The sequence below is a fragment of the Salvelinus sp. IW2-2015 genome, linkage group LG18 (assembly GCF_002910315.2).
Source record: "Salvelinus sp. IW2-2015 linkage group LG18, ASM291031v2, whole genome shotgun sequence".
In the NCBI taxonomy this organism is placed as follows: domain Eukaryota; kingdom Metazoa; phylum Chordata; class Actinopteri; order Salmoniformes; family Salmonidae; genus Salvelinus; species Salvelinus sp. IW2-2015.
Window position 1 is genome coordinate 61,126,139 of NC_036858.1, and position 11,092 is coordinate 61,137,230.

General features: G+C 44.2%; 2 protein-coding genes across 3 annotated transcripts in view; both read right to left on the reverse strand.

The window, feature by feature from the left end:
* The window catches only part of macrod2 (mono-ADP ribosylhydrolase 2), a 1,308,647-nt gene that overhangs the window by 725,579 nt on the left and 571,976 nt on the right, over positions 1-11,092 (reverse strand). The window lies entirely within an intron of this gene.
* The window catches only part of LOC139029101 (cell surface glycoprotein 1-like), a 39,527-nt gene that overhangs the window by 1,811 nt on the left and 26,624 nt on the right, over positions 1-11,092 (reverse strand). The window contains exons 3-7 of the mRNA XM_070448199.1: positions 10,524-10,564; positions 9,811-9,859; positions 9,379-9,517; positions 3,289-3,469; positions 1,835-3,067 (exon numbers count right to left, since the gene is read on the reverse strand). Coding sequence (XP_070304300.1) covers positions 1,835-3,067; positions 3,289-3,469; positions 9,379-9,517; positions 9,811-9,859; positions 10,524-10,564 — 1,643 coding nt within the window. The remainder of the gene's footprint in view (positions 1-1,834; positions 3,068-3,288; positions 3,470-9,378; positions 9,518-9,810; positions 9,860-10,523; positions 10,565-11,092) is intronic.

Sequence of the window (11,092 nt, forward strand, 5' to 3'; positions counted from 1 at the left end):
GACGGTGGTTGTTTTACACGGTGGGGTTGCTTTACGAGGTGGATTTGCTTTACACGGTGGGTTGTTTACACGGTGGGTTGCTTTACGCAGGTGGGTGGCTTTACGAGGTGGGTTGTTTTACACGGTGGGTTGTTTTTACACGGTGGGTTGCTTTACGAGGGGGTTGCTTTACACGGTGGGTTGCTTACACGGTGGTTGTTTTACACGGTGGGTGGTGTTTACACGGTGGGTTGCTTATACACTGTGGGTTGCTTTACACGGTGGGGTTGCTTACAGGTGGGTTGCTTACACGGTGTGGTTGCTTTTACAGGTGGGTTGCTTTACACGGTGGGTTGCTTTACACGGTGGTTGTTTTACACGGTGGTTGGTTTACACGGTGGTTGCTTTACGAGGTGGGTTGCTTTAACACGGTGGTTGCTTTACGAGGTGGGTTGGCTTTAACGGGGCGTTGCTTTACATGGTGGGTTGCTTTACAGAAGTGGGTTGCTTACACGGTGGGTTGCTTTAACACGGTGGGTTGCTTTACACGGTGTGTTTTACACGGTGGGTTGCTTTACAAAGTGGGTTGTTACACTGTGGTTGTTTTACACCGTGGGTTGCTTTACACGGTGTGTTGCTTTACAGGTTGGTTGTTTACACTGTGGGTTGTTTTACACGGTGGGTGCTTTTACACGGTGGGTTGCTCTTACACGGTGGGTTGTTTTACACGGTGGGTTGTTTTACACGGTGGGTTGCTTTACGACGGTGGGTTGCTTACACGGGGGGTTGCTTTACACGGTGGGTTGTTTTACACGGTGGGTTGTTTTACACGTGGGTTTTACACGGGTGTGCTTACGAGGTGGGTTGCTTTACACGGTGGGTTGTTTACACGGTGGGTTGTTTTACACGGTGGGTGCTTTACGAGGTGGGTTGCTTTACACGTGTGGGTTGCTTTACGGGTGGGTTGCTTAACACGGTGGGTTGTTACCGTGGTTGCTGTACACGCTTGCGGTTGCTTTACACGGTGGGTTCTTTACACGGTGGTTGTTTATCGGTGGGTTGCTTTACACTGTGGGTTGCTTTACACGGGGTTGCTTTACGAGGTGGGTTGCTTTACCGCAGGTGGGTTGCTTTACACCTAGGTGGGTTGCTTTACACGGTGGGTTGTTTTACACGGTGGGTTGTTTTACACGGTGGGTTGCTTTAACGTGGTGGGTTGCTTTACACGGTGGGTTGCTTTACGAGTGGGTTGCTATTACACGGTGGGTTGTTTTACACGGTGGCCGTTGCTTTACACGGTGGGTTTGTTTTTATAGCAAGTATACCACTTTACATGTGCAGAAATATGTGTAGTATATCATAATATGTGTAGTATATATAGTAGATGTGTAGATATGTTATATATTTCTTGTATATATAATATGTGTAATATATATAATATGTGACCACCAGCTCGATCTTATGTAGCAAAATTTGAAATAGTTTTTTTTACGTTGGATAAAAGTAGAGAATCAGAGCTACAAAATGGTACATCACACACTACAGTTGAGGAACAATGGAAAGTAATTCTGCTTTGAAAGTTGAAAACTTGAACCTCACTTTTTGAGAAAAATGGTCCTTGAACGTTTTGGTACCTACTGCAGAGCTCTTCTTTGTCTACATCCATTCAGCGTCGTTCACACCCTCTATGGCTGCCTTCACTGTCTTAAGCTAGTGTAACACACACACACACCACACACACACACACACACACACACACACACACACACACACCACACACACACACACACACACACACACACACACACACACACACACACACCACACACACACACCACACACAACCTTAACCCACTCGGCTCTACGGATGTGATCATGGCAGTGGGCTTCTGAGCAACACCTGGTCTAGTGTTGTTGCTGTGGAGGTCTGCGGACGGTTTAGGGGGTAACGCTGGTGTTGGTAGGCCGACCACAGTGCTTCTCTCCTGGGGTACCACGGCCCCGTTGGTCCTGGGTGCTACTGGAGGTCTTGGAGGGGGACGGAGTAGGGGGGTCCCTTCTGTCTGCCCCACCTGGTGGTCTGGTCTTTGGGGTTCAGAGGGGAGCTTTCTAGGAAGCAGGGGTAGGGGTGCGAGGACTGGGACAGGGGTACTAAGAGCTGTAACAGGGACAGGAGAAAGGACAGGGGTACTTGAGGGGGTCTCGGTAGGTTTGGGAGAGGGGTCAGTGGGTGTGGGTTGGGAGGTGGTAACTGTATCAACAGTCAAGTTCAAGTCTATCGCAAGTGAGCCTCCATCTTCCCACAATCCTTTGCGGGAGGAGGTCTTGGCAGCGAGGGAGGGTTTCCGGGTGATGACTGGGGCCGGTTTGGGGAGTGCTTGTACTCGGGGGCGGGGTTCAGGTTTTCCACCCCCTAGCAACGCTCCATCTCCGTGGTCACTGTCTGCATGGTTACCATGGTCCTCCTGTTGCTGCTGCAGCTCGAAGGCTTGTATCCTGGCTCTRATATCTTCCTCCTCCTCCTCTTCTTCTTCTCCTCTCAAGTCCCTCTCTACTTCGTCGTTGCTATGGTGATCAGGGAAGCCCCAATCGTCGGAAGTGAAGGCGTCCAGGAGATCCTGAAGGTACTTCCCCCCCTGATGACTCACTTCTTGGTTCTCTGTGACCTCACATCCTGTCTGTCCCAGCCTCACCAGGGTCTGAACTTTGACCTCTCTCCTGATTGGTCGGAGGTTATTCTTTGTGCGAGGACGTGGCCTGGGCTGGTTATGGGGCAGAGGAAGGTCGGAGGGCGTTGTCAAGACAGTGGAATGAGGGGGGAGGACGAAGGAGGACTTCTCCCATTGGTCGGTTTGGCTGCCAGAGGCAGAGGTCAGAGGTGAGAAAGGAACAGAGGTCAAGAGATCATAGTGGAACGCTGTTGGTCTAGTCTCCTCTGTGTGTCTGCTGGTCTGAGTGTGTGTGCGTAGTGCTGGACTGTCTTCTAGGAAGATGAGTGTGTCATCAGCGTGCGACGTCGTGTCATCAGGGTGCGACGGTTTGGCTGTATAGGGATAGGAAGGTCTGGGAGGCTTTGGAGGTCTCCTGGCTACAAACACACAACACATGAMCTAATAATAATAATAATAATAATAATAATAATAGTAATACTAATAATTCTTTATTGTGTCCCTTTCTGGTAATGTGTCTTGGAACTGAACAGCACAGCATTAAAACCAAAAGAAGCACTGTCACATTGTGTACCTCACACTTTCGTAATGTACCAACTCCTCACGCCAAACAACTCCTCTCTCCTCGCCCCTCTCTTACCCACAGAGCCTCTCTGGTTGGCGGCGTGGCCGTGGGCCACTGCTGAGGATTCCAGTCCGGTGTCAGTCTGCGTGGCGATGGTAGTTGTGGAGACAGAGTGGCGGGGGGAGGAGGAGGAGAAGGGAGGCAACACCTGTACCTGACTCTTCTCTCTAATCACCTCGTCATAAGAAGGAGGGGGCTGGAGGGAGGGAGGGAGGGAGGGAGGAGGGAGAGGGAGGGAGGGAGGGGGAGGAGGGAGGGAGGAAAATGTCAACAAAACATGAATGACTCACACCTGAAAGAACAGAACCCAGAGTATAGCATCCCATCAGTCACAGGAATTGAAACCTTGACAGGTATGGATAATACCGTAAGTTACCTGGGCAGGTGTGGTAGGATAGGATATATTACCTGTATGGTCTGACTAGATAAGTGACAGGTAGGTAGGTGGTAAGTTACCTGGTCAGGTGTGGTAGGTAGGATAGGGTATATAACCTAATATTCAATTTCTGTTAGTCACAGTCTGTGGAACTTGTTCAGTTTATGTCTCAGTTGTTGAATCATATGTTCAAAAATATTTACACATGTTAAGTTTGCTGAAAGTAAATGCAGTTGACAGTGAGAGGACGTTTATTTTTTGCTGAGTTTATAAAATATATTTTGATTTGTTTAACACTTTTTGGGTTACTACATGATTCCATAATATGTTATTTCATAGTTTTGATGTCTTCACTATTATTCTACAATGTAGAAAATAGTACAAATAAAGAAAAACCCTTGAATGAGTAGGTGTGTCCAAACTTTTGATGTTTACCATACATCATATTATAGATGACGTGGGTGTCCATCATCATATTATAGAATGACGCTGTGTCCATCATCAATTATAGGTGACGTGTGTGTCCATCATCATATTATAGATGACGTGGGTGTCCATCATCATATTAATAGAAGGTGACGTGGTGTCCATCATCATATTTATAGTGACGTGGTGTCTCATCATATTATAGAGGTGACGTGGGTGTCCATTCATCATATATAGATGAACGTGGGTGGTCCATCATCTATTAAGAGTGAGTGGGTGTCCATCATCATATTATAGAAGATGACGTGGGTGTCCATCATCATATTATAGAAGATGACGTGGGTGTCCATCATCATATTATAGATGACGTGGGTGTCCATCATCATATTAGGTGACGTGGGTCCATATCACTATTATAGATGACAGTTGGGTGTCCATATCATATTATATAGAAGATGACGTGGGTGTCCATCATCATATTATAGATGACGTGGGTGTCCATCATCATATTATAGAAGATGACGTGGGTGTCCATCATCATATTATAGAAGATGACGTGGGTTCCATCATCATATTAAGAAGTGAGTGGTGTCCATCATCATATTATAGTGACGTGGGTGGTCCATCATCATATTATAATGATGACGTGGGTGTTCCATCATCATATTATAGATGACGTGGGTGTCCTCATCATATTATAGATGACGTGGGTGTCCATCATCATATTATAGAAGGTGACGTGGGTGTCCATCATCATATTATAGAGGTGATACGTGGGTGTCCATCATCATATTATAGAAGGTGACGTGGGTGTCCATCATCATATATAGGGTGACGTGGGTGTCCATCATCATATTATAGATGACTGGGTGTCCATCAATCATATTTATAGTGACGTGGGTGTCCATCATCATATTATAGGTGACGTGGGTGTCCATCATCATATTATAGTGAGTGGGTGTCCATCATCATATATAAGATGCGTTGGGTGTGTCCATCATCATATTATAGATGACGTGGGTGTCACATCATATTATAGTGGACCTTGGTGTCCATCATCATATTATTAGATAGGTGCGTGGGTTCCATCATCATATTATAGATGACGTGGGTGTCCATCATCATATTATAGAATGACGTGGGTGTCCATCATCATATATAGAAGATGACGTGGGTGTCCATCATCATATTATAGAAGATGGACGTGGGTGTCCATCATCATATTATAGATGGACGTGGGTGTCCATCATCATATTTATAGATGACGTGGGTGTCATCATCATATTATAGAAGATGACGTGGGGTGATTTCCATCATCATATTATAGATGACGTGGGTGCCATCAGCATATTTATAGAGATGACGTGGGTGTCCATCATCAATTATGAGATGACGTGGGTGTCCATCATCATATTATAGAGGTGACGTGGGTGTCCATCATTCATATTATTAGGTGACGTGGGTGTCCATCATCATTATATAGATGACGTGGGTGCATCATCATATTATAGATGACGTGGTGTCCATCATCATTATAGATGACGTGGGTGTCCATCATCATATTATAGAAGGTGACGTGGTGTCCATCATCAATTTTAGAAGTTGAATGTGGGTGTCCATCATCATATTATAGAAGAGACGTGGGTGTCCATCATCATATTATAGGTGACGTGGGTGTCCATCATCATATTATAGATGACGTGGGTGTCCATCATCATATTATAGGTGACGTGGTGTCCATCATCATATTATAGGTGACTGTGGGTGTCCATCATCATATTGATAGGTGACAGTGGGTGTCCATCATCATATTATAGATGACGTGGGTGTCCATCATCATATTTATAGATGACGTGGGTGTCCATCATCATATTATAGATGACGTGGTGTTCCATCATCATATTTATAGAATGACGTTGGGTGTCCATCATCTATTATAGATGACGTGGGTGTCCATCATCATATTATAGAAGGTGACGGTGGTGTCCATCATTCATATTATAGAAGATGACTGTGGGTGTCCATCATCATATTATAGAAGATGACGTGGTGTCCATCAATCAATTGATGAGATGACGTGGTGTCCATCATCATATTATAGAATGACGGGGTGTCCATCTCATATTTATAGAAGATGACGTGGGTGTCCATCATCATATTATAGATGACGTGGGTGTCCATCATCATATTTATAAAGAAGGATGACGTGGGTTCCATCATCATATTATAGAAGATGACGGTGGTGTCCATCATCATATTATAGAGTGACGTGGGTGTCCATCATTCATATTATAGAGGACGTGGGTGTTCCATCATAATATTATAGTGACGTGGGTGTCCATCATCATATTATAGATGACGTGGGTGTCCATCATCATATTATAGAAGGTGACGTGGTGTCCATCATCATATTATAGAGGTGACGTGGGTGTCCATCATCATATTATAGAGGTGACGTGGGTGTCCATCATCATATATAGGTGACGTGGGTTCCATCATCATATTATAGATGACGGGTGTCCATCATATTATGTAAGGTGACGTGGGTGTCCATCATCATTATAGATGACGTGGGTGTCCATCATCATATTATAGTGACGTGGTGTCCATCATCAATTATAGAAGACGATGGGTGTCCTCTCATATTGTAGATGACTGGGTGTCCATCATCATATTATAGATGGACGTGGGTGTCCATCATCATATTATAGGTGACGTGGGTGTCCATCATCATATTATAGATGGACGTGGGTGTCCATCATCAATATTATAGAGATGACGTGGGTGTCCATCATCATATTATAGAAGTGACGTGGGTGTCCCGATCATCATATTATAAAGATGACGTGGGTGTCCATCTCATATTATAGATTGACGTGGGTGTCCATCATCATATTTAGAGTGACTGGTGTCCATCATCATATTATAGAAGATGACGTGGGTGTCCATCATCATATTATAGAAGATGACGGTGGGTGTCCATACATCATTTAATAGAAGTGGTGTGGGTGTCCATCATCATTATATAGAAAGGTGACGTGGGTGTCCATCAATCATATTATAGATGACGTGGGTGTCCATCATCCATTTAAGAATGACGTGGGTGTCCATCATCATATTTATAGAAGTGACGTGGGTGTCCATCATCATATTATAGATGACGTGGGTGTCCATCATCATATTATAGATGACGTGGGTGTCCATCATCATATTATAGAGGTGACGTGGGTGTCCATCATCATATTATAGATGATGACGTGGGTGTCCATCATCATATTATAGAAGGGTGACGTGGGTGTCCATCATCATATTTATAGATGACGTGGGTGTCCATCATATATTATAGTGACGTGGGTGTCCATCATCATATTAAGATGGACTGGTGTCCATCATCATATTATAGATGACGTGGGTGTCCATCATCATATTTAGATGACGTGGGTGTCCATCATCAATATTATAGGTGACGTGGGTGTCCATCATCATATTATAGATGACGTGGTGTCCATCATCATATTATAGGTGACGTGGGTGTCCATCATCATATTATAGCATGACGGTGGGTGTCCATATCATATTATAGAAGGTGACGTGGGTGTCCATCATCATATTATAGATGACGTGGGTGTCCATCATCATATTATAGATGACGTGGGTGTCCATCATCATATTATAGAAGATGACGTGGTGCCATCATCATATTATAGAGGTACTGGGTGTCCATCATCATTCTATTATAGAAGATGACGTGGGTGTCCATTCATCATATTATAGAAGGTGACGTGGGTGTCCATCATCATATTATAGATGATGACGTGGTGTTCATCATCATATTATAGGTGACGTGGTGTCCATCATCATATTATAGATGACGTGGGTTCCATCATCATATTATAGGTGACGTGGGTGTCCATCATCATATTATAGATGACGTGGGTGTCCATCATCATATTATAGAAGTAACGGTGGTGCTCCATCATCATATTATAGATGACGTGGGTGTCCATCATCATATATATAGAAGATGACGTGGGTGTCCATCATCATATTATAGATGATGACGTGGTTGTCCATCATCATATTATGATGACGTGGGTGTCCATCCATTTCATCATAATTATAGAAGGTGACGTGGGTGTCCATCATCATATTATAGAAGTGACTGGTTGTCCATCATCATATTAAGAGTGACGTGGGTGTCCATCATCATATTATATATGATGACGTGGGTGTCCATCATCATATTAGAGATGCGTGGTGTCCATCATCATATTATAGAAGGTGACGTGGTGTCCATCATCATAATATAGGTGACGTGGTGTCCATCATCATATTATAGAAGTGACGTGGGTCTGTCCATCATCATATTATAGGATGACGTGGGTGTCCATCATCATATTATTAGATGACGTGGGTTGTCCATCATCATATTATAGAAGTGACGTGGGTGTCCATCATCATATTATAGATGACGTGGGTGTCCATCATCATTTATAGATGACGTGGGTGTCCATCATCATATTATAGATGAGCGTGGGTGTCCATCATCATATTATAGAGTGACGTGGGGTGTCCATCATCATATTATAGAAGGTGACGTGGTGTCCATCATCATTATTATAGAGATGACGTGGTGTCCATCATCATATTATAGGTGACGTGGGTGTCCATCATCAATTATAGATGACGTGGGTGGTCCATCATCATATTATAGGTGACGTGGGTGTCCATCATTCTATTATAGAAGACGTGGGTGTCCATCATCATATTATAGATGATGTGGGTGTCCATCATCATATATAGAAGGTGACGTGGGTGTCCATCATCATATTATAGAAGGTGACGTGGGTGTCTCATCATCAATTATAGAAGATGACGTGGTGTCCAATCATCATAAGAAGATTAAATTGTCGTCCAATTTTTTCTTACCTATAGTAGGTGGTATACTGCCCAGATCTAGTGGTGGGAGAGTGAGGACGGGAAGAGAGGAGGGTAAATTACCTGTATAGTAGGAGTATACTACGCTCCAATCATAGGTGGGAGGAGAGGACGAGGAGGAGGGTAAGTACCTGTATAGTAGGATATACTGCTGCCAAGATCATAGTGGTGGAGAGAGAGCGAGGAAGAGGAGGAGGTGTAAGTTACCTGTATAGTAGGAGGTATTCTACTGCCCAGATCATAGTGGTGGGAGGAGGAGGACGAGGAGAGGAGGAGGGGTAAGTTACCTGTATAGTAAGAGGTATACTACTGCCCCAGATCCATAGTGTGGAGGAGGAGACGAGGAAGAGAGGAGGGTAAGTTACCTGTATAGTAAGAGGTATACTGCTGCCCCAGATCATAGCAGCAGGAGGAGGGGCGCGGAGGGAATCCCCACAGAAGGCGCCCGGGAACCAGGTGTTGGACGGCCAGCGCTCAGCTGATAGGATGGTGATCTCTGGACGGCTTTATAACATGGAGAGGACATCAGCACCGCCACAGGCCAGAGCATGATAATCAAAGCTCAATCTTTCAGTGATGAAAAACCAGAAAGCCAGAAGTTGGGTGTAACTGATTCTGGCATCTGTATCTGATTCTGGATCTGTATCTGATCTGTATCTGGATCTGGATATGATCTGGATCTGTATCTGAACTGGATCTGGATCTGATCGGTATCTGATCTGTATCTGGATCTGGATATGATCTGGATCTGATCTAGATCTGTGAAATGCGTCACTAAACTCAGCTGTGAAACTTACCTCCTGTCTCTGGGGTTGCTCTCGCTCGGGGAAGTGGATCTAGTTGACGCTGAGGCAGAGAAACACCGTTTWTTTAATGYATTTTTATTTAACCAGGAAGTACTYTTGASGTCTGAAAACCTCTTTCACAAGGGACAGACAACCTGGTCAAGAGGGGCAATGTAACCAATACACTCATTATAAAGCTCATAACATAAGATGGCCTCGTCATAATGCCGTGTTCAAAACAACTGGGAACTTGGAAATCTCAGACTTCCGACTTCAGCGCGATCAAGACAATTGGGAACTCAGGAAAAAAAAKAAAAAACAGGTACAACTGCCAAAAAAATCGTTTTTGAATTGTCATCCAACTCGGGAATTCCAACTCGGGAACTCAGGCATCTTTTCTAGAGCTCCGACTTTCCGACCTGAAAATCACTGACGTCACGATTTGACCTCGTATTCTTCCCAGTTCCCAGTTGTCTTGAAAGCGGCAAGTGCTACGAACACCAGGGAAAGATTATAGCTTATATAGGTATACGTATAACACTAACAACAGTTCCCTTAGCCTACACACTGATCTTGGGTCAGTTTTGCATTTTTTCCCCCACTAACGATTAAGGTTATGCTCGGTTGAGGGGAAGCTGATCCCAGATCTGTACCAAAGGGGGAAACTTACAGACAAGTCATCAGTTGTTGTGTAGAGTAATACAGGAAGAGTAAAAGACACTCACTCCTCTTAATGGCGGCCCTGATGGAGGACAGAGGTCCTTGGCTGGAGGAAAGGAAGAAGGAAAGAATCAAGGGAAAGTGATGTCATTCCTTCATTCACCTGCCATCTTTCTCCATTACAGTATACACAGTGCAGGTTTCCTTCCAGAAACACAGCTAAGGTGTGTGTGTGTGTGTGTGTGTGTTTGTGTGTGTGTGTATTTATTATGGATCCCCATTGGTTATAACATCGTCAGAAGAGACAGGAATTCCAATGGTGGAGGTGTTGCTGTTTATATTCAGAACCACATTCCTGTACAGATTAGAGAGGATCTCATGTTAAATACTGTTGAAGTAATATGGCTACAGGTTCATCTGCCTCACCTAAAGCCCATTCTGGTGGGAAGCTGCTATAGACCACCAAGTAATAACAGTCAGTATCTGGACAACATGTGTGAAATGCTTGATAATGTATGTGATATCAGAGAGGTTTATTTTCTGTGTGACTTAAATATCGACTGGCTAAATTAAGCTTTCCACTCAGAAAAAGCTTAAACTTGTAACCAGTGTCTGCAACCTGGTTCAGGTTATC